Source organism: Natrix helvetica, assembly GCF_964273705.1.
Source record: "Natrix helvetica genome assembly, chromosome: 1".
NCBI classification, from domain to species: Eukaryota; Metazoa; Chordata; class Lepidosauria; order Squamata; family Natricidae; genus Natrix; species Natrix helvetica.
In genome coordinates, this window is record NC_138548.1 from 374,007,198 (window position 1) to 374,030,910 (window position 23,713).

At 49.8% G+C, this 23,713-nt stretch overlaps 1 protein-coding gene across 1 annotated transcript in view; it reads left to right on the forward strand.

The window, feature by feature from the left end:
* Positions 1-18,425, forward strand: part of LOC309383806 (major histocompatibility complex class I-related gene protein-like) — a 31,953-nt gene extending 13,528 nt beyond the window's left edge. The window contains exons 4-6 of the mRNA XM_081936739.1: positions 14,764-15,072; positions 16,217-16,291; positions 18,147-18,425. Coding sequence (XP_081792865.1) covers positions 14,764-15,072; positions 16,217-16,291; positions 18,147-18,202 — 440 coding nt within the window. The 3' untranslated portion in view covers positions 18,203-18,425. The remainder of the gene's footprint in view (positions 1-14,763; positions 15,073-16,216; positions 16,292-18,146) is intronic.
* Positions 18,426-23,713: the final 5,288 nt, after the last annotated feature.

The following is a 23,713-nucleotide window of genomic DNA, read 5'->3' on the forward strand; positions in this document are numbered from 1 at the left end:
AATGATGGCAAACCTTTTTTGGCTCGCGTGCCAAAAGCAGGGGGAGCACAGGGGGGTCATCTGTGGGCGTGCCACACCCATAATGCTATGCGTATGACCTCAGCGCAAATGCGCACACAACCGGCACTCCAGCCCATTTTTGGCATGCTTTTTTTTTTGCCCTCCCCAGGCTCCAGAGGCTTTATAGGAGCCTGGGGAGGGCGAAAAAAGCCTCACCCTGCCCCCGAGGAGGACCTCTGGATGCTTCAGGAGCTTTCCTGAAACCTCCGGAGCACAGAAAACTGGCCCTACGGACAAACCGGAAATTCAGGAATGCACTTCCAGTTTGCTTGTAGTGTCAGGTTTAGCCCTCTGGAGTCTTCAGGGGCCTTCATGAGGCTTCCCTGAAGGCTCCGGAGGGCAAAAAACAACTCCAGAGCCTTCAACTCCAGAGCCTCTGAGCTCCGTGTTTTCTCGGGGCTCTTTTTGACCGGGCTGGGTGCTGCTGGTCCTTTATACGAACTGGAGGACCACGAACCTACCCAATGACCACCCTGGCTTATTTCAGGACCCTAGTGGTCCCCCAGGGTGGCCGGACGGCACAGGAGAGTGGAAGAAAGCAAATCGGTGTTTTTTGAAAACTTGTAGTGAGCCGGGAAATGGCGGTCGGCGTGCGGGCGCGCCGGCTTACTCCGGGAGACTGCAGGCGTCGATGGCTGCTGGAGCTGGCGTCTTGGTGGTTACGATCTGTTTGGCCGGCGTTTGCGGGCGTTTTTGCAAGCCACGACAGCTACGACAGCCCGAGGTGAGACCAGCGACGCCCTGAGCGGCTAGCGACGGGGACACGATGGCGTCCCACACGAGAGAAGGCGGAGGGAGGCGTTGGTGGCAGTGGCGGCCCGGAAGATCATCGGGGGCTCTAAACATCAGTCCCCCGACCCGCTGGACCCGCTGGGAGCCCCGAGCCTACCAGAAGCCCAGTGGAGGTCGTGGGAGGTTTGAGCTGGGCTTGAAACATCGGAGTCGCCGGAGTTGTTGGAGGGCGCCGGAGGCCGGCAGAAGGTGTGGAGTGAATAACAGAGGCCGCCTGAAATGGCGCGGAGGCGACGCTGGGGCTTGAAAGGTTCACGGGGAGCCGTCAACACCCCCCCCTGCCCATTACGGATTATCCGCTTGTCTTTGCATAGACTTTGAGATCGGCTTAACCCCTTACCACCTGGGGCTTGGAAGGACTGCGGGGAGCTGTTCAACCCCCCCCGCCCGCTATGGATCATCTGCTCACTCTCTCACGGATTTTTAAGAACTGCCTAACCCCCTACTATTGAGAACTGTAGATTATAGGCCCTACTTATTTTTTAGCCACTTCTACCTATTTCTTTACTCATCTCTCTCATCTTGTAATCTTGGTTGCCGTTCTGTCATGATTTTTAACGGGTAGACTTATTTAACACCTCTAGCACCCAGAATCCATCTTTAGCCCGGTGTATTTATTATTTATCATTTATCATGTATGCGAGGTCTGGCCTTATTTTACTGCAGGAGTCCCCCCTCTCGCAGTTATGGCCTCCTGCCCTCTCAAGGGCCCACCTCGAGGACGGGTTCATTAACCCAGAGAGGTGGAGGAAGCGCACATTGAGGGGTTTTTTAATTAATTGTTTTTTAAAAATTGTAAGGGGTTCCAGGGGTGGGGGGGAACAGGTCAGGAGGGATGGGAGAGCCAGGCACCTAGGTGTGGTCGAAGGAGGAGGGAGCGGAGTGGGGGAGGAGAGGGAAGATAGCATTCCTGCGCAGGGCTCCCTGATACCAACGGTCGTGGGGAGGGGCAGGTGCGAGGACAGATCAAGAGCGCGTAGTCGGTTGGGAGACTGGGGTTTTTGGTCATTCCCGGTCGTTTGTACCAACCCCTGCATACTAGGTGGTCAGGATCTACAGACCCAAGGCCTGAGACTGCTGTTATGCAATGCGAGGTCCGTTGTCAATAAGGCCCCCCTCATCTACGATCTAATTTTGGAGGGGGAGCCGGACCTCGCAGGAATAACCGAGACCTGGTTGGGCCACGAGGGAGGTTTACCCCTCGTGGAAATGTGCCTGCCAGGTTATCGAGCATTTCACCAGCCTCGGGCCCAAGGAAGGGGCGGTGGGGTAGCAGTGATTATCCGGGAAGACTTGGAGCCGAGAGAGTTCACTGTGCCACAGACATCCGGGTGTGAGTCCCTCGTCGTGAGATGGGGCCCAGGGAGGCAGTTGGGCCTGCTGATAGTATACCTGGCTCCTCGCTATACACCAGCGGCCCTGCCTGAACTCCTCGAGCTGATCTCATCGGTAGCGGTTGAGACCCCCAAACTTTTAGTGATGGGGGATTTTAATCTGCCGTCGATGGGAGAAGCGTCTGAGGGGGTTCGGGAGTTCATGGCTTCCATGACAGCCATGGACCTGACCCAGTTAATTCAGGGCCCTACTCACGAGGGAGGCCACACGTTGGACCTTGTCTTTGTCTCTGGCCAGTGGACGAGTGATCTGGGAATAGGGGATTCAATTATTACTCCCCTGTCATGGTCAGATCACTCACTTCTCCGGCTTGACTTCCCCGGTGCTACACCCCGCTGCGGGGAGGCGGAACCGGAAGGTATTAGATGGTTCCGCCCCAAGCGCCTGATGGAACCAGATAGGTTCCAGACGGAGCTTGGGCCACCTTCTGTGGACCTGACCCGCCCCCGAGTGGAGGACCTGGTGGACGCATGGAATAGTGCGACTACCGGGGCCCTAGACCGGGTGGCGCCTTTGCGGCCTCTCCTGCGGCGACGAACCACCCTGGCCCCTTGGTTTACCGAGGAGCTAAGAGTGATGAAACGCCACAAGAGACGCCTAGAGAGTCGTTGGAGATCCTCCCGTTCCGAATTTGACCGAACACAGGTACGAGCCTATTTGAGGACGTACCTTGTGGCATTAAGAGCGGCCAAACGTCAATATTGTCCGGCTCTTATTGCGTCCACAGATAACCGCCCTGCCGCCCTGTTTCGGGTGACTCGCTCTCTCTTGTTTGAGAGACCGCGGGAAGCCCCTTTACAGGGCAGAGCAGAGGAGTTTGGGAAATATCTACAGGACAAAGTCGCTCAAATCCGGAAGGGATGGGCCCCTTTCAGTAGTCCAGCTGAGACGCCTGCGGCAAGTCTTGAGGGACCGCTTTGGGAGGAGTTTGACTCGGTTGCCATCGAGGATTTGGACAGGTTGCGTGGACGTCTGCGACCTACCACATGTTTATTGGACCCGTGTCCCTCCTGGCTTGTACTGGCATCCTGGGAGGTTACACGCGACTGGCTCCTGGGCCTAGTGAACGCCTCGTTGGGCGAGGGGCTTCTACCGACCGCCTTGAAAGAGGCGGTGGTGAGGCCCCTGCTCAAGAAGCCTTCCCTGGACCCAATGGACCTAGTCAATTATCGTCCAGTCTCCAACCTTCCTTTTTTAGCGAAGGTTGTAGAGAGTGTGGTAGCACAACAGTTCCCACGTCACCTGGAGGAGAATGATTATCTAGACCCGCGCCAGTCCGGCTTCCGACCCGGGCACAGCACGGAGACGGCCTTGGTCGCATTGGTTGATGATCTCTGCAGGGCCAGAGATAGGGGCTGTTCCTCTATCCTGGTCCTATTAGATCTCTCGGCGGCGTTCGATACCATCGACCATGGTATCCTGTTGCACCGGCTAGAGGGGCTGGGAGTCAGGGGCACCATTCTACGGTGGTTTGGCTCCTACCTCTCTGACCGGACGCAACGTGTGTTGGCAGGGGAGCAGAGATCGACCCGGAGGCCACTCACATGTGGGGTGCCTCAGGGGTCGGTGCTCTCGCCCCTCCTGTTCAACACTTACATGAAACCGCTGGGCGAGATCATCCGTGGTTTTGGGGTGGGATATCATCTGTATGCTGATGATACTCAGCTATACATTTCCACCCCGAACCACCCCAATGAGGCCGTCGAAATGATGTCCCGGTGTTTGGAGGCCGTACGGGTCTGGATGGATGACAACCGACTAAAACTCAACCCTTCCAGGACGGAGTGGCTGTGGCTTCCGGCCTCCCGGTTCAACCAGTTGCTTCCATCTCTGGCCATTGGGGGCGTGCAACTGGCCCCCATGGAACAGGTGCACAATTTGGGCGTCCTCCTAGATGCCCGGCTGTCCATGGATGACCATGTAACAGCCGTGGCAAGGGGGGCGTTCCATCAGGTTCGCCTGATGCGCCAATTGCGCCCCTTATTGGACCGGGATGCCCTACGCACAATCACCCATGCGCTAGTGACGTCTCGCCTGGACTACTGCAATGCTCTCTACATGGGGCTTCCCTTGAGATGCACTCGGAGACTGCAGTTGGTCCAGAACGCGGCCGCGCTGGTGATTATGGGGAGGACGAGATACTCCCCTGTAACACCTCTCCTGCGCGAGCTGCACTGGCTTCCTGTAGTCTATCGAGTGCGTTTCAAGGTTTTGATTATGATCTTTAAAGCGCTTCATGGCACAGGACCTAGTTACATGCAGGATCGCATCCTGCCCCATACATCCCTACGACCAATCCGCTCACACAGAGAGGGACTTCTTCGGGTGCCGTCCGCCAAACAGTGTCGGGGGGCGACACCCAGGAGCAGAGCCTTCTCTGTGATGGGCCCAGCCCTATGGAATGACCTCCCCCGTGACATCAGGACTACTTCCGATCTCCGCTCCTTCCGTGTACAGTTGAAGACCCACCTCTTTCAATTATCTGGCCTGGCTCAACCGTAAAAATTTTTCTTATTCCTCCTGACAGTTCTTTTAAATTTTTTAAATTTTAAATTGTGTTTTTACAATTGGGGTATTTTAATGGTGACTTTTAATTGTCCAATGTGATGTAATTGCATTGTTATGTCCTGTATATATGTAGGTTTATGTGTTTGTATACATGTTTTATGTTTTATACTCCATTGTACGCCGCCCCGAGTCCTGTCTGGAAAGGGAGCGGCTAATAACTTTAAATTTATTATTATTTATTTATTATTATTCAGGGAAGCCTCCTGAATGCACCACTTGGGCTAAAGCCAGCCCTACAAGGAAACCGGAACTGACCTCCAGTTTGCCTGTAGGGCTGGTTTTTCGTGCTCCAAAAAATGTCCTCAAAAAAAGGCACGTTGACCAGCTGACAGGGCAACACCTCACATGCTCTGACAAATGGCTCCATGTGCCACCCGTATGCCACAGGTTCGCCCTCATGGGCTTAGAGTGACAGAAAGAAAGGGAGAGGGAAAGAAAGGGAAGAATGGAAAGGGGAAGGGAGGAATGGGAAAGGGAGAAGGAAAGAAAGAGAGAGAGAGAGAAAGGAGGAAAGAAAGAAGGAAAGGAGGAAAGAAAAAAGGAGGAAGGAAAGAAGGAAAAGAGGAAGGAAAGAAGGAAAGGGGGAAAAGAAAGAAAGAAAGAGGGAGGGAGGGAGGAAGATAGGAAGGAAGGAAGGAAGGAAACTAGGAAGGGAAAGAGGGGGAGAAGTAAAGGAAAGAAAGAAACAAAGAAGTAGATGGATGGATGGATGGATGGATGGATAGATAGATAGATAGATAGATAGATAGATAGATAGATAGATAGATAGATAGATAGATAGATAGATAGATAGATAGATAGATAGATAGATAGATAGATTCGATCGATCTGTGGGGAAAACAAGGATCCCTCGTCGAAGAAAAGACGTTAGGCAGGTGTTCAGTTCCTGAAGCGGTAAACCCCAACTTTCGCCTTGTACACTGAATTTAATCACTTTTGCGGAAAAGAGGAAGCGGTTAAGCGGTCTCCCATTAATAGAAAGCGCTGAGAAGAAGGGCGGGGCAAGAGCAACACCTGGATTTTCCCGGGCCGAAGGGAGGAGCAGGCGAAAGATTCCAAAGGCCAATCAGCAAGCGGGTGGGCGGGGCGAGAGATCCGCTTGGAGGTCAGCGCTTGCTTCTTTTACCTCGCTGGCTCCGGTTCTTCGTTTGCACTTCGGAGCTTTGCTGCCCATACAATGATGGAAGAGTAAAAAGTTGGGATGTTAATGCCTTATTTTAGTCGGAAAGAGTCGGAAGTCAGTGCTTCTTTTTCTTTTTTCTTTTGCCCCTATCTTTCCTCGCTTCTCTTCCCCTTGCCCCCTCCCACTGCTTTCCTATTTACTTTTGTGTTTTACAATACTCCGTCAAAAGGTTAAACTGGGACATGTTCGCAGCCTTCCGTTCTTTCTAAACCTAATAAAGGCAGGATACAAAGGACCGAATAATGAGACAAGCAGGGAGGAGGCTCCCTAAGTTAAAAACACTTGGATGCACCTTCTTTACTTCTGCAGTAAAAAAACAAAAACAAAAACCAACATTGGATTAGATTTCTCTCATCCTGCATGTTATCTAGAGTCCCCTCCCCCACCCCTCACCCCGTCCCGGATAGAACCTACCTTAAACCGCTTCTCCCGCCAAAACAGGCCCAATAGGCGGGAGAGCAAAGGCCACGTCTGGCAGGAAGAGGTTTTAGCGGGAGCCCCACTTGCCATATCTGCCCCGGGGTGCATGGATGCTGTTCCACTCTGCACCCCTCTGGCTCCTGGGGATGGCTGTGGGGTTATCCTGCTGCGGTGAGTAACGCAGGGAACGGGACGAAACGCGGTCTGCAAGCTTCCTCGCCGACCTTTCCGGGTTTTTTCACCCGCCAGGGATCCCTTTCTGGCGCTCCGCCGATGCCCAGAAGGACTGCACGGACCTGTTGGGGTGGGGGTGGGGGGGGTGCTCCTGGGTGGGATAAAAAGCACCTCGGAGTGCCGGTATTTGTCCTCTTGCTCTGCCGTTCCGCCTTTTCAGTTAAGCGCCCCCCTGCTTTTTCAGCCGTCTATCCAGTACCCCTTCTTTCCCGAAGCTCCCTCCACCTTCATTGTTGCACGTGTGGAATCTTGGCTTTTATTGTTGCACGTGTAGAATCTGGGCTTTCATTGTTGCATGTGTAGAATTTTGGCTTTCATTGTTGCACGTGTGGAATCTGGGCTTTCCTGCTGTTGGAGACTGCACGGGCCTGTTTGGGTGGGGAAGTGGGGTAACCCACTTTGACTTTCTCTCGTTTCTTTGCTTTGATCTTTGTTCCTCTCTAGCTAAAGTTGCATTTCTCAGAAGAGGGGCGCCTTGGAAGCGCTAGTGGAAGCACTGTTGACTTTGCCTAGTTTGGGTAGGGAAACTGAGTCTGAAGGTCAGCAAGAAAACAAGCAATTTCAGATATCAATAAGGGGCTCCCATTTCAACCCTGAGCTACAAATGTTCTCTGCCAACCTGCAAAATGACTTCAACTGAAACCATGCTAACTTCTGCTTTGTTTCTTGGTTGCCATTCAAGAGGGGAGGGGGGGGCTTGCAATGTAGTGCCTTTGACATTGGATACCTGTCGGAGCCAGTGACTGGACTGATTGGCCCATGTGACCTGAGAGACGGGGGGGGGGGGGCGGATCCTATTCTTTTAACTATCCCTATGTGTGGGAAATGGAGGGATGCGGTGGATCAGTGGCTAAGACGCAGAGCTTGTCAATCAGAAAGGTAGGCAATTTGGCGGTTCCAATCCCTAGCGCCGCATAACGGAGTGAGCTCCCGTTACATGTCCCAGCTTCTGCCAACCTAGCAGTTCAAAAGCACGTCAAAATGCAAGTAGAAAAATAGGGATCATCTTTGGTGGGAAGGTAACATCGTTCTGTGCGCCTTCGGTGTTTAGTCATGCCAGTCACATGACCACGGAGAAGTCTTCAGACAGTGCTGGCTCTTTGGCTTTGAAACAAAGATGAGCATCGCCCCCTTTCAAATCCAAAGAGCTGCAGCCTCCGCTTAATATGGTGAAAAATAGCTTGAAATTTGTTTATTTATTAAATTTTAAACACTGAACAAAACTGAACAGAAGGCAGGCAAAAGCAGGAGGAGATATGAAGAGGCATGAGTGGAAAGGGCACTTCTAACAATTTGTTAGGGAGGGAGGGAAGAGATGGGAAGGAGGAGGAGGGAGGAGTGCCTTATTTTACTGTAGCAGAAAGAGTCAGGCTGCATGGATGCTGTTCCACTTTGCACCCCTCTGGCTCCTGGGGATGGCTGTGGGGTTATCCTGCTGCGGTGAGTAACGCAGGGAACGGGACGAAACGCGCGGGCTGCAAGCTTCCTCGCCGACCTTTCCGGGTTTTTTCACCCGCCAGGGATCCCTTTCTGGCGCTCCGCCGATGCCCAGAAGGACTGCACGGACCTGTTGGGGTGGGGGTGGGGGGTGGTGCTCCTGGGTGGGATAAAAAGCATCTCGGAGTGCCGGGATTTGTCCTCTTGCTCTGCCGTTCCGCCTTTTCAGTTAAGCGCCCCCCTTCTTTTTCAGCCGTCTATCCAGTACCCCTTCTTTCCCGGAGCTCCCTCCGCCTTAACGTTCATTGTCGCACGTGTGGAATCTTGGCTTTCATTGTTGCACGTGTGGAATCTGGACTTTCCTGCTGTTGGGGACCGAATGAATTAACCTCCCCCCCCCCCCCCACTTTCACTTATAGTTTCTCTGCTAGAAATGAATCTTTGTTCGTCTCTAGCTAAAGTTGCATTTCCCGGAAGAGGAGCACCTTTGGAAACCCAAGGGAAAGTCCGGGTGAGCCTTCTTGCACAAACATAACTCTGTGTGAGTGAGGGGGGGAGAGGGAGAGGGAGAGAGAGAGAGAGAGAGACCCCTTAGAACAATTAATCCTCGGAAGCGCTTGCCTCCGGAAGTTGTGAAAGCTAACAACACTTTTTAAAGAAGAGATTGGGCAACCATTTGTCTGAAATGATAAGAATTTCCTGCCTGATTGGGGGGTTGGACTAGAAGCCTCCAAGGTCTTTCCCAATTCTGTTATTCTGTTCTGTTAAAATCAGCTCATGAGATCAGAACTGCTTCTAGAGCTCCAGCTGGCTCATCCAGAAAGTCCGTTTCCAAGTGATCCCTTTAGCTTTATTAGGGTCACTCAAACTATCCTGGGGAATTGCCACCTTCCGGGTTTACAAACAGGACTGTTAAAACGCCATGATAGAATATGAGCGTGCTTGTTTCCTTGCCAACATTTCATTACCCAAAGTAGATAACAACATCAGTGCTAGCGCAAGCATTGATAATGTTGCCTAGTTTAGATAGTGAAACTGAGTACTGAAGGTCAGCAAGATAACAAGCAAGTTCAGATATCAATAAGGGGCTCCCATTTCAACCCTGAGCTACAAATGTTCTCTGTCAACCTGCAAAATGACTTCAACTGAAACCATCCTAACTTCTGCTTTGTTTCTTGGTTGCCATTCAAGAGGGGGGGGGGACTTGCAATGTGGTGCCTTATAGCCTGGCGTGTGAACCAAAGTCATCTCATCGGATACCTGTCAGAGCCAGTGACTGGACTGATTGGCCCATGTGACCTGAGAGACGGGGGGGGGCGGATCCTATTCTTTTAACTATCCCTATGCGTGGGAAATGGAGGGATGCGGTGGATCAGTGGCTAAGACGCAGAGCTTGTCAATCAGAAAGGTAGGCAGTTCGGCGGTTCGAATCCCTAGCGCTGCATAACAGAGTGAGCTCCCGTTACGTGTCCCAGCTTCCGCCAACCTAGCAGTTCAAAAGCATGTAAAAAATGCAAGTAGAAAAATTGGGATGATCTTTGGTGGGAAGGTAACATCGTTCTGTGCGCCTTCAGTGTTTAGTCATGCCAGCCACATAACCACGAAGAAGTCTTCGGACAGTGCTGGCTCTTTGGCTTTGAAACGAAGATGAGCACCGCCCCCTAGAGTTGGGAACGACTAGCACATATGTGCGAGGGGGAACCCTTACATTTATCTATGCACGGGAATAATTTAGAGCTAGCCTCATCTTTCTAAGTGCTGATATAATGTACTCAATAAAGGAATTCTTGAACCGGAGCCAAGCTTCAGAGTCTTTAGAGTTCAGAGTTCATTACTCAGAACATTCTCCTTTATTGGTACCATAAATCAAAAAGTGGATTTCTGGTGACAGTGTGCTTCAGAGAAAGTCCTGAGTTGTAGATGTAACAGCATTGCCAAAAAGGCATTAAGAGTTATTAACTTAATTTTGTGAAGCTTCTTCTCCTTTGCCAGACCAATCCTCGAATACAGCTCATCTGCCTGGAATCCACACTGTATATTGGACACTAATATGATCGAGCAGGTCCTGAGGTATTTCACAAGAAGCATACTCCACTCCTCTGCTCACAACAAAATCCCTTATGCTGTCAGGCTCAAAATTTTTGTCTTGGACAACCTGGAACTATGCCACCTGCAGTCTGACCTAAGCATAGTACACAAAATTGTCTGCTACAATGGCCTACCTGTCAATGACTTCTTCAGCTTCAACCTCAATAATACATGGGGAAACAATTGATACAAACTCAAGGTAAACCGCTCCAAACTCGATTACAAAAAATACAACTTCAGCAACAGAGTGGTCAATGCCTGGAATGCTCTACCTGACTCCATTGCTACATCCTCAAATCCCCACAGTTTCAACTTTAGACTGTCCACCATAGAACTCACCCCATTCCTAAGAGGTCCATAAAGGGGGCGTGCATAATAACTCCTAATTCTGACCCTTTATTGCTTCCCTTTCCAGGCTCTTCCAAACACTCCCTGTCTTATTCCTATCTGCAAGTGTCAGAGCCCAGCCAGAGGCTGCCCCAGTTTCTCTCCATGGTCCACCTGGATGACCAGCCCATCGCTCGCTATGACAACCAAACCAGGAAGTTGGTGCCTCTGGTGCCCTGGATGAAGATGATGGAGCTGAAAAGCTATCTGTACCCTGAGTGGGTGTTCAGGTCTGATCTGGAGAGTGCACAAAATTTCCACTCCCAGAATGAAGGTGAGCAGACAGATTCTTCCCTTCAGCTGTGAATTCACTCTCAGTTCTTGCCGTCTACATCCTGTCATTTCAACTATCAAGGAAAGAAACAAGTTCCCAGATGATGAAATGAGAATGAGTCAGCAGGGCTACTGCCACCTTAAGAAGCTGTCTATATAAGGGAGGTCATGTGAGGCATCTCCTCTCCTGGTGTTCTATCTCCATTGTAGCTCTCTGTGTGAGCTTCTGTGTTATCGTTGAAGATTGAATGATTGCCTGGTATTTGCCTAATATGTGTATGTATGTATGTATGTATGTATGTATGTATGTATGTATGTATGTATGCATGCACATACCTACGTATGTACATATATACCATATTTTTCAGAGTATAAGATGCACCTTTCCCCCCCCCCCAAAAAAGAGGGTAAAAAGCTGGGTGCATCTTATACACTAAATACAGCATTTTTGGCCTCCCGACCCCCCCCCCCCTTTCACAAAAATGGACATGCAGAGGCTTTGGGAGGCCTACAAAGTGTTCCTGGGGGCTGAGGAGGACAAAAACGACTGGAAAACGGGCTGTTTTTTGCCCATTTTTGCCCCCTCAGCCCCCAGGAGCACTTTGCAAGCCTCCCAAAGCCTATGCATGCCCTGCTTTTGAGGGAGGAAAGGGGGCTGTTTTGTGAAAAATGGGCACTTTTTTGCTCATATTTTGAGCCCCCCAACCCCCCCCCCCCCGGAGCACTTTCCAGACCTCTCAAACTCTCTGCACGCCCCATTTTTCACAAAAAATGAGGCATGCAGAGGGTTTGGGAGGGCTGCAGAGTGCAAGAACTTTTTTTTTAATTTACCTCTTCAAAATCTTGGTGCATCTTATACTTCGGTACATCTGAAAAATACGGTAAGTCTTATAGACAAACCACTCTTTGAAAAACAAAACTTCTGTGTACTGTATTTTGCTCCTGGGTTGTCTCAAAATAGTAGTCATGTTGTGCACACTCTGACACCAGAGATTGTGGAATGGAAACAGAACAATGACACACACAGACACACAAAAAACATGCACCACAAAGGCAGGGCAAAGCAGCTATGAAACCATCCACACATGCATTGCAGGAATCATAGCCAAGCGCCAGGATTTCTTTCTCTCTTTTGGTCTCCAAGGATGCAAAGAGACAGTGATGTGATTATTTTTTCTTTAGGAGGGGAATGGAGAGAGAGAAAAGCCCCCTCCCTTTTCAATGGCACTTCTGCCTCTATTTATTTGTGAAACAGTTTTTTAGCTCCTGACAGTAAAATCCATGTCTTCTTCATCTAGAAAGAGATTGAAACTCCTGGTGAAGTGGGGGCAAGAAAGGAGTGCATGGGGGAGGAGGGAGGAATCCCCACCCTTTCCAATAATAAAAATAATAATAAATTTGGATTTATTAGCCGCTCCCTTTCCAGACAGGACTCGGGGCGGCGTACAATGGAGCATATAAAACATAAAACATGTGTACAAAGACATAAACATACATATATACAAGGACATACATGCACGGAGGAGGTAACAAATTACATCACATTTAGACAGTTAAAAATCACCATTAAAATACCCCAATTGTAAAAACACGATTTAAAATTAAAAAATTTAAAAAGACAGTCAGGAGGAGTAAGAAAAATTACGGTTGAGCCAGGCCAGATAATTGAAAGAGGTGGGTCTTCAGCTGTACGCGGAAGGAGCGGAGATCGGAAGTAATCCTGATGTCACGGGGAAGGTCATTCCACAGGGCTGGGCCCATCACAGAGAAGGCTCTGCTCCTGGGTGTCGCCCCCCGACACTGTTTAGCGGACGGCACCCGGAGAAGTCCCTCTCTGTGTGAGCGAATTGGTCGTAGGGATGTATGGGGCAGGATGCGATCCTGCATGTAACTAGGTCCTGTGCCATGAAGCGCTTTAAAGATCATAATCAAAACCTTGAAACGCACTCGGTAGACCACAGGAAGCCAGTGCAGCTCACGCAGGAGAGGTGTTACGGGGGAGTATCTAGTCCTCCCCATAATCACCCGCGCGGCCGCGTTCTGGACCAACTGTAGTCTCCGAGTGCATCTCAAGGGAAGCCCCATGTAGAGAGCATTGCAGTAGTCCAGGCGAGACATCACTAGCGCATGGGTGACTGTGCGTAGGGCATCCCGGTCCAATAAGGGGCGCAATTGGCGCATCAGGCGAACCTGATGGAACGCCCCCCTTGCCACGGCTGTTACATGGTCATCCATGGACAGCCGGGCATCTAGGAGGACGCCCAAATTGCACACCTGTTCCATGGGGGCTAGTTGCACGCCCCCGATGGCCAGAGATGGAAGCAACTGGTTGAACCGGGAGGCCGGAAGCCACAGCCACTCCGTCTTGGAAGGGTTGAGTTTTAGTCGGTTGCCATCCATCCAGACCCGTACGGCCTCCAAACACCGGGACATCATTTCAACGGCCTCATTGGGGTGGTTCAGGGTGGAAATGTATAGCTGAGTATCATCAGCATACAGATGATATCCCACCCCAAAACCACGGATGATCTCGCCCAGCGGTTTCATGTATGTGTTGAACAGGAGAGGCGAGAGCACCGATCCCTGTGGCACTCCACATGTGAGTAGCCTCCGGGTCGATCTCTGCTCCCCTGCCAACACACGTTGCGTCCGGTCAGAGAGGTAGGAGCCAAACCACCGTAAAACGGTGCCCCTGACACCCAGCCCTTCTAGCCTGTGCAACAGTATACCATGGTCGATGGTATCGAACGTCGCCGAGAGATCTAACAGGACCAGGATAGAGGAACAACCCCTATCTCTGGCCCTCCAGAGATCATCAACCAATGCGACCAAGGCCGTCTCCGTGCTGTGCCCGGGTCGGAAGCCGGACTGGCGCGGGTCTAGATAATCATTTTCCTCCAGGTGACGTGGGAACTGTTGTGCCACCACACTCTCTACAACCTTCGCTAAAAAAGGAAGGTTGGAGACTGGACGATAATTGACCAGATCCGTTGGGTCCAGGGAAGGCTTCTTGAGCAGGGGCCTCACCACCGCCTCTTTCAAGGCGGCCGGTAGAAACCCCTCACCCAACGAAGCGTTCACTAGGCCCAGGAGCCAGTCGCGCGTAACCTCCCAGGATGCCAGTACAAGCCAGGAGGGACACGGGTCCAATAAACATGTGGTAGGTCGCAGACGTCCACGCAACCTGTCCAAATCCTCGATGGCAACCGAGTCAAGCTCCTCCCAAAGCGGTCCCTCAAGACTCGCCACGGGCGTCTCTACTGGACCACTGAAAGGGGCCCATCCCATCCGGATTTGAGCGACTTTGTCCTGTAGATATTTCCCAAACTCCTCTGCTCTGCCCTGTAAAGGGGCTTCCCGCGGTCTCTCAAACAAGAGGGAGCGAGTCACCCGAAACAGTGCGGCAGGGCGGTTATCTGCGGACGCAATAAGAGCGGCGCAATATTGACGTTCGGCCGCCCTTAATGCCACAAGGTACGTCCTCAAGTAGGCTCGTGCCTGTGCTCGGTCAAATTCGGAACGGGAGGATCTCCAACGACTCTCTAGGCGTCTCTTGTGGCGTTTCATCACCCTTAACTCCTCGGTGAACCAAGGGGCCAGGGTGGTTCGTCGCCACAGGAGAGGCCGCAAAAGCGCCACCCGGTCTAGGGCCCCGGTAGTCGCACTAGGAAGCCCTTCAGAGGACAGGTGAGTCCATTGGAGAAGAAAACCCGGGGATCTCTCTTTCCTGGACATTTGAGGGTGAAGGTGGGGAGGAAGGTCCTGTTTTGGGGAAAAGCCAATCTTGTGTTGCACTTGGCTTCTCAGGGGCCTCAAGCATGTCTAAACTTTGAAGCCTACTAGACGTTCAGGAGAGAAGCAGAGAGAGTGAGACAGGCCAAGTCATAGGAGGACATTCCTGCTCTGAAATCTCTTGCTTTTTGCAGAGCCCCTGGTGGGGAAGGTGACCCGCAACGTGGTGGATGGAAGCCTGGAGGTCCTCATCTGCCAGGCCTTTGGCTTCTACCCCAAGGAGATCCAGGCCACCTGGACGAGGGATGGGGAGGTCTGCGAATACGAGACCCTCCCTAGGAACGTGGCTCCCAACTCGGATGGGACCTATTATCTCTGGCTCAGCATTGAGATCGACCCCAAGGAGAGGCAGCGTTTTCTGTGTCACCTGGACCACGAAGGCTTGCAGGAGCCCCTGGTCTTGGCCTTGAAGGAGGAGCCTGATGATAAACTGCAGCATCCAAGTAAGTAGAAGGGAATTAAGCACCCTTGTTGGAAAGAATGAGGGGGAAAATGTCCTCTGTTAAACCATCTCATAATCTTGAGATGCACAGTAAGAAATATCCCCTGATAGAGCCTTCTGCTTAGATGATGCTAATGACAGAGCATCTCTGAGAGATGCAAGGTGGATTCCCAGAGGTATTCTGATGGTTCTGACTGGTTCACCTGAACCGGTAGTGGAAATCTTGCTTGGCCCCGCCTACCCATCCTGGCTCTATGGCATCCCATTCAGGCCCTTTGTTTTAGGCAAAGCACATGCATGCACGCTCACATTTGCGAACCGGTAGGGAAGGTAAGTGAATACCACCCCTGTTGCATCCGGAAAGCACTGTGGCAGAAAGAACCAGCATTCAACATGCTGCTTCTCTCTGCTGCTCGCTTTCTGGATGGGACGTAGAGGAAAGTGGCAGTTCCCAGTTGCTAAATTGCACAAGAGATGCTCTCTCTCCCAGCAAGAGCAGCAGTGAAGAGAAGCAGCCCTGCCCCGGAGAGCATAAATGGAGTGGAGCAGTCTCCGAAAGGCTGCTTGGTCAACCCTCGCAACGTGGCGGAAGTCACACGCATGCGCGGAAGCCGTGCACGCACTCATATTTTCGGTGAACCAGTTGTTAAGTGGGTTGAATCCCACCACCGGATCCTTCCTCTGCTCACTGCCTCCTAGTAGGGGACTCAGCATCAATGCTGGAGGGAGCAAGAGCAGCCTCCAATCCTTAGCTCCAATAAGGAGAACCTACACTATCCTAAGAGTGAGATGTTAGCACTGTTTCAATATTTGAGAGGCTCTTACAAAGACAAGGGTGTCAAACGATTTTTCAAAGCACCAAAAGGAAAGACAAGAAACAATGGAAGGAAACTAATCAAAGAGAGAAGCAACTTAGAAATAAGGAGAAATTTCCTAGCAGTAAGATCAGTCAACCAATGGAATAGCTTGCCTTCAGAAGTTGTGGGTTCTCCATCGCCGGCTTTCAAAAAGACAGTGCATAGTCATTTGTCTGAAGTCATATAGGGCCTTCTGCTCGAGCAGGGGGTTGGACTACAAGACCTCCAAGGCCCCTTCCTACTCGGTAAGTCTATGTTCTAACCAGAAATGTGTTTCTCCTCCTTTAGCCAAAGCGACATTTGCTCTGCTGGGGATCATCCCTGTTGTCCTGTTGCTGCCTCTGATGATCTTCCTCCTGAGACGTAAATGAACTGGAAATACTCTGGTGCTGATGGATGCCAGGACCACTCCTCCACCCAAAAAACACCTTCTTGTAAAGACCCCAAAGTTCTGTTTTTATATATAAAATATTTTATTTAATTTTTTTAAAAAAAGACAAAAAGAAAAAATAATTTTTGCAATTTCCTTCTGTACAATATTTCCACCTCGGTTATACATTCATTGTAAATGTACTTCTCCCCTCTTATTTCAGTTTCTCTTTGTCTATATACATATGATACTATTATATACAGTCCTTAATTTACAATATTAATTTACAAAAGTTCTTTTGTTCCAAAAGGCAACTAGACTTTCCGTTGTTGTTTTTACATTATTCTTATGTATTGCAATTTGTCAAACAGAAACGAAAACAGGAGTAATATAAAAACACAACAACAGGCACATTAGTGCACTTATACATGCTCCCTCTGTGGTCCTCTTAAGTATGAAGTGAGGTCCCCGCAAGTCAATTTGTGACTGAAACTATGAAAATTTGTAGCTGAGACAACTGAATCAGGTAGAGCATTCCAGATATTGACAACTCTATTATAAAAATCTTATTTTTTTTACAGGCAAATTTAGAACAATTTATATTGAGTTTAAAGCGGTTCTTCGTCAGCATATTATTGCGATTAAAACAGAAAAAGTCATTTACAAGTAAAACATTACCATGTTTCCTAGAAAATAAGGCATGGTCTTACTTTCTTTTGACCCCCAAAATAAGCACCTGGCCTTATTTTTGGGGAGGTCTTATTGAGGTGCAGGAGGTAGCAAGCATGGTCACCTCATGGCTGCTGCTGTGTTGCAATATTTTCGGGGAGGGCTTATTTTAGTGCATGCACTCTAAAGCTCAATCTTATTTTCAGGAAAACAGGGTTCTACATACAATTTTCTATGCAATACCTAAGTCTGACCACAAGCAACACAGTTCCAAAATGACAAAAAGGTTGCTCTGTCCAATATTTTTAATGTTTATTCAATTAAAAAAAATTAAAAAGCAACCCAGTTCCAAGTTATCCAAACCATGAATTTCGAGTCTACTAACATAGGGAATTCTATTATGTACAGAAGAGTGCAAAACTTTTCTCGTGAAATACTTCTGAACCCTCTCGATTTCTTTGAAAACATTTCGCATCTAATCCAAGAACCTTCTTCTTCAATTTGAAGTTCAGTTCTAAGCTTTTTGGCCAAGAAGCAAAACATGTTCAAAGAAAAATAAAAGCCAAGAAAGTCCAGTTGCCTTTTTAGGGGGAGGGCTCTGCTTCAGCCTCCTGGTGTGGGGCTTTGGGCGAAGGCTGGAGGGAACTGCCGCTGGTGGCGAAGAGCCGGAGGGCCTCGTTCCAGTGGGACTGCATCATGGTCAGCTCAGCTGGCTGACCATCTCAGCCTGCTGAGCTTCCAGGCGCTGGTACCTGGCCTTGCACTCCTGCAGGTCTTCCCTCTGCTTAGAAAGCTTATGCTCATAGTCCTCAGTGAGGTGTTTCTGCTGAGCCTCTTTCTCGGTCAGATCCAATTTGAACTGAGCTGTTTTGCCAAACACTTTCTTGTGGTGGCTGCTTAGCTCCAACAACTGCTTCCTGTTGGGGCCCTAAGGAGCCCAGGTGGGCAGGGGAGGAGTGGCTGGCAGGGGAGGGGAGGGGTGAGTAGAAGCTGGCGAGGCACCCTTTGACATAAGTGACATTGAGTTGATCACACTCATCTAGTCACATGACCACCTAGCCACACCCACCTAGCTAGTGATTAGGCAGATCATTAGTGGTCCATGGGATTTAAAATTATGAATTTAGGGGTCCCTGAGGGTAGTTTTTACAACAAAGTATAATGTGTTTTTCATCCCAGGAAACCTGCCTCCTTCTGTCACTTCACGCAGAGTGGATGAAACAGCCATGGAATAAAGAGCTCATAATGTTTTGATGCAAAGCAAATGAGTATAACTATTTTTGTACTTTAAAAAAAAATTATACCTTTTTAATGCTGACTTTTATAATAAAAAGATGGTTCACATCGAAAATTGTAAGGTCATGCTAAAAGCTCATGTTTCCTAATGTTTGAAATTTAGAAATGGAGGCAGGGTTGATCTTGGTCGCATAGTGGTTAGAATGTAGTACTGCAGGCTGCTTCTGCTGACTGCCGGCTGCCAGCAGTTCGGCAGTTGGATCCTGTCCAGCTCAAGGTTGACTCAGCCTTCCGTTCTTCTGAGTGGGTAAAAGGAGGACCCGGATTGTTGGGGGCAATACGCGGACTCTGTAAATTGTTAGAGAGGCCTAGAGCCCTGTCAAGCAGTATATAAGTCTAAATGCCATTGCTATTATGCTGCCTTAGAACTGTCCACTGGTCCAAGAAGTATTGAGCAACAGGGTCAACATAGAGATATACACCCAGGGTGGGCGTGGCCATGTTGGGAGTGGCCTAGTTGGCCTCCTGCACCACGGTCGGTGGGAGTTTTCTGCCCTCCCCAGGCACTGGAGGCCAGAAACAGGCAGGTTTCTGGACTTCCAGAACCTCTAGCAGGCCCGTTTTCCTCCCTCCCTGAGCCTCTGTGTAGGCCCTGCATTTACCTGGCAAGATGAACAGGCCACGGGAGACTCCTGGGACAGGCAGGGTGGGTTGGGAGGGCGGGGGTGAATGGGCGCGGCCAGCCAGGAGTAACATTTGGCGGTTTGCCAAACTGGGCAGAATCCTAGCTAGAGGATCCCCCAATCCTGTGTGAACCATCAGCAGCCCACCCTGTATACACCCATCTTCCTTTAGGGTGAGTCTGTGTGAACCCTCCAGGAAATGACTTTAAGCCTGAACCTCTGGGGAAACCTTATGGGACTCTGCTCCATTTGGGAAGACGGAGACACTTGGTGGACAGCTGAGGCAGCCAGGCATATCTGTTGGCAGCCAGGATGCTCAGCAGCTCTTTAGCCTGGCCCCGTTTGGCATCACTGATGGACCGAGGATGTTCCAGACTCCCCATGTTTGTCTCACAGCATCAGTCATGGAGTCTTCTCCAAGAGATTGGATCTGATCTTCTCCAGGAAAGAAGTAACTCTTCCAGAGAACCTTTTTGCCTCGCCTCTAGTTTACTCTTGGGGAAATCAAGGCCACTCAATCCAAAGGGTGCAGTTTTCCTTAAATTAATGTGGAGTGGTGTGTGTGTGTGTGTGTGTGTGTGTGTGTGTGTGTGTGTGTGTGTGTGTGTAAACCAATTCAAGCTTGCAAATGGCTTGAGTTCTAGATTGTCCAGGAGGGACATGATAACAGTCTTCCAATATCTCAGGGGTTGCCACAAAGAAGAGGGGGTCAAACTATTCTCGAAAGCACCTGAAGGCAGGAGACGAGGCAACAGATGGAATAACAGAATAAAAGAGTTGGAAGGGACCCTGGAGGTCTTCTAGTCCAATCCTCTACTCAATCAGGAAACCCTACACCACTTCAGACAATGGTTGCCCAATCTCTTCTTTAAAACTTCCAGTGCTGAAACATTCACAACTTCTGGTGGCAAGTTGTTCCATGGATTAATTAATCAGGACTAATCAAGAAGAGAAGCAACCTGAAGCCAAGGAGATGTTTCCTGGCAGTCAGAAGAGTTAATCTTTGGAACGACTTGCCTCCGGAAGTTGTGGATGCTTCCAACATTGGAGGTTTTTAAGAAGAGATTGGACAACCATTTGTCTGAAATGGTATAGGTCCATGATGGCAAACCCATGGCATACATGCCACAGGTAGCACGCAGAGCCCAATCTGCAGGCATGCCAGCCATCACCCCAGCCCAGTTCCATCGCACATGTGCATGCACCTCTTGCCAGCCAGCTGGTCTTCTGGTCTCTGCCGCGCATGCGTAGGCAGTGTGGGTGCATGTGGGTGGGGGGCACTCACATTACATTTTGTGGATTCACGCAGTGCTCCCATGCCCCGTTTTGGCTTCAAGGTTGGTACAGGAGAACCTCCAAGCCCAAAACAGGGTGCAAGGGGGCACATGCGACCCGTTTTGGTCCTGGAAAGCCTCCTGCACCAACCTGGAAGCCAAAAATGGGTGAGGAGGGAGGGGCACATGTGTGGAGGGAGGGGGATTGTGGGGGGATCATGCAAACATGCATGGGGAGTGGGCGCACACAGTGCATTATGGCTGTGGGCACACACGCACACTGTCACACATGCGCTTTTAGCACGCAACGACAAAGGGGTTAGCCATCACTGGTATAGGTTTTCCTGCTTGAGCAGGGGGGTAGACTAGAAGACTTGTGTAACAGGAGGAGCTCCCGTCACTCATCTCAGCTTCTGTCCACCTAGCAGTTTGAAAGCACGTTCCATGCAAGTAGATAAATAGGTACCACTTCTGTTGGGAAAGGTCTCTTCCATTTCAGTTGTTCTGTTCTGTTCTGTTCTTGCTCCTCACTTAGCACCTTTTCTGAAAGTGGGAGTTTTGCGTGTCTTATGGACATCACTGTCTCGGAAGTCAGAGAAGCAGCTAGTTGCACCAGGTGGACTCCTGACCTTGCATTCCTCACACAGAAGGCTCCTACAGGTTTGTGCTGCTTTCTCCTTTGCCCAGGAGAAAGCCCCCATCCAGAGGGGCTTGGCTGCTGGACAACTCATCAGTGGTGGTGGTGGGGATCTCCATCTTTCCCTCCAAAAACCCCCAGCTAAGAGAGAAACCCCCCTCCAAATTTGGTTTCCTCCCCTGTAGATCTGTGGCAGCAATCCCTTCATCATTAGACATGCATTCTCTGCCTGGCCAATCACGGATCTGATTCAGCCTTTGCTCCCGCCTCTGGGAATTGGACCTTCCCCCCCACTGCATCTTTTTCAAGGCTGCATTTGGCAGAGGATCCGTGGCTGAGAGAAGGAAAGACACCATCAGGATTGTTGACATTATGGCTACAGGATTGGGACCACATCAGGTAGAAGGAGCAGAGCTTCCCTTGGGTGGCAGTTGTGCTCCAGAACAAATGGTCCGGTGGAAGGGCAACATGGGTCAGAGGGATTTCCAGAGCCAGGCATTCTACCTGGAGGAGACCCGCATTCAGTGTCTACAGTACAGAGGCACTTGGACTATGGAAAGGAGGCTTTGCAGGGAATAGGAGAGCATCAGAATGAGCCTCTGGACCGCCATGGAAAATTCAGAAGAACAGAGAACAAAGCAGAGTGGAAATCAATCATTTAGATCAGTGGGTTTTCAGCATTACAAGACGACGACAATGAGAATGGAGAGAAAGCCAAGATTCTTTTTTATAGAAATTGAGGACTGTGAAGTAGGCCAGAGTTCCCCAACTTTGGTGGGCAGAGAGAATGGTTCCACACTAGTGGCAGGCAAGCATGTGCACTAGCTTACCTACTGCTTGTGCAAGTCAGGATGTGTTGCCCACCACTTCTGTGGCCTGGTTCCAAATGGCTTAAGGACCGGTAGTGGGCTACGGCATGGGGGTGGGAACCCCTAGGGTAAACTATCCCACTCATGCTCCATAGGATACCACTAGTGGGCTCTCTCTTTGGGGTTGATCTCACTGCTGAGCCAGACATAAGAGGTCCCGTACTGGTTGAGGGCCAAGCTCCCTACAAAAGGTCTCATACTTTTAGACCTCTCCATCCCTCCTGCAGGTGACCTGGATCTCCTTAGGGAAGCAGCCTCAAACCAGGGAGATGAAGGTCTCACTGTAATCTTGCAGATCCCCTTTCCCACTAAGGCAGGGGTGTTGAGCACAAGGTCTGTGGGCTGGATGTGGCCTACAGGGCCATCCTGGAAAATGTAACGGCCCAGCCTGGGTAACTTCACCCCAGTGTACCTGCATCCCTTCGGCCCGGTCTAAACACACCCCTTCAGCCTGGTCTACTCAATGCAAAGAGGAAACATGCCAGCAGTTTGGGTGGTGTCAAGTTAGTCATGCCACCCAGTTGGCCATACCCACCCAGTTGGCCACATCTGGCCACCCCTCCCCCCCGAAGTCAATGACAGCCCTGATGTGGCCCTCAATGAAATTGAGTTTGACACCCCTGCACTAAGGGCTCTGTAAAAATGGCAGTAGTACAACTCAATAATTCTAAGGGCAAGGCAGAAATCAACTACTTCTAGATCCAAAACGACATTTCTTTATAAATGTCTTTATTCTGTTTAAATTGATCCAACCTCCATCATAAGTGACTTGGGGTGGTTTACAGAGTTTTCATCTGTTTATTTATTTAACGTATGACGATGTTACATTAGCCAAGAGACAACAACGCTAGTGCAGAATAGGACTTGGCTGCCTGTTTGCTAGCCGTTTGGTTGATGCTCGCGCACTTCCCAAGGTGTGCCACAAGAGGGCGAGGTAGCTTTGCACCAGAAAGACAGACTTTCCTGCAGCAGCATCTGAGGCTCTCTCCTTCCATTGAAACCACCTCACAAATTGGCACTGCAACCAAGAAGGTTCACTGCTAGCAGGATTCTGATCATTTGCACGAAACGTCGGCTCATTTCCCAACCAAAGTGGTACCTATTTATCTACTTGCATGGAACATGCTTTCGAACTGCTAGGTGGGCAGAAGCTGAGGCAAGTGATGGAAGCTCATCCTGTTACGCAGTGCTAGGACTCAAACCACTGAAACAAAGACCATTTCCAGCATCATTAATTTACTGAACCGCCACTTAGAATTAAGTGCTTAGAATTAAAACTGAACTAAGGGGAAAAAAGCACATAACAAGATAATTAAAACAATAAGAATTATTAAAACCGTAAATAAAATCACAAAGTTACAATCACACTACCAGTACAACATTTGTTAGGCTAGATACCACTACCAGATGCTCAGGCCAGATGGCAAATCCATGTCTTGAGGTCTTTCCAGAAGACCAATAAGGTTAGGACCAGTCTGGCCTCAAGTGACACAGATGTTCCAGAAGATGGGTTCTTCAGCAGGAAAACCTCTCATCCTGGGTCCTGTCAGATGGCATTTCTTACTGGATGGCACCCACTAACCCACTGAACCTGATGGGATAGATAGTGATGGATACTGGGGAGACATACCCTGTTTCCCTGAAAATAAGACCTTCCCAGATAATAAGCCCAATTGGGCTTTTGAGCACATGGGCTAAAATAAGCCCTCCCCTGAAAATAAGCCCTCCCAGAAAATATTGCAAGACAGCAGCAACCATGAGGTGACCACGCTCGCTGCCTCCTGCACCTCAAAAATAATAAGACCTCCCCCAAAATAAGGCCAAGAGCTTATTTTATGAGTCAAAAGAAAATAAGACCCTGTCTTATTTTCAAGGAAACACGGTAGTCCCTCAACTAACCCAACCCTGTAATGGAAGGCTTTATATGTCATTATCAATACCTTGAATTCAATCTGGAAGCAAACTGATAATGTATGCGGCTCAAAAAGCAGAGGTGTAACATACTGATCCAGATGTATACACAAGTGCTTGTGTCACTACATTTGAC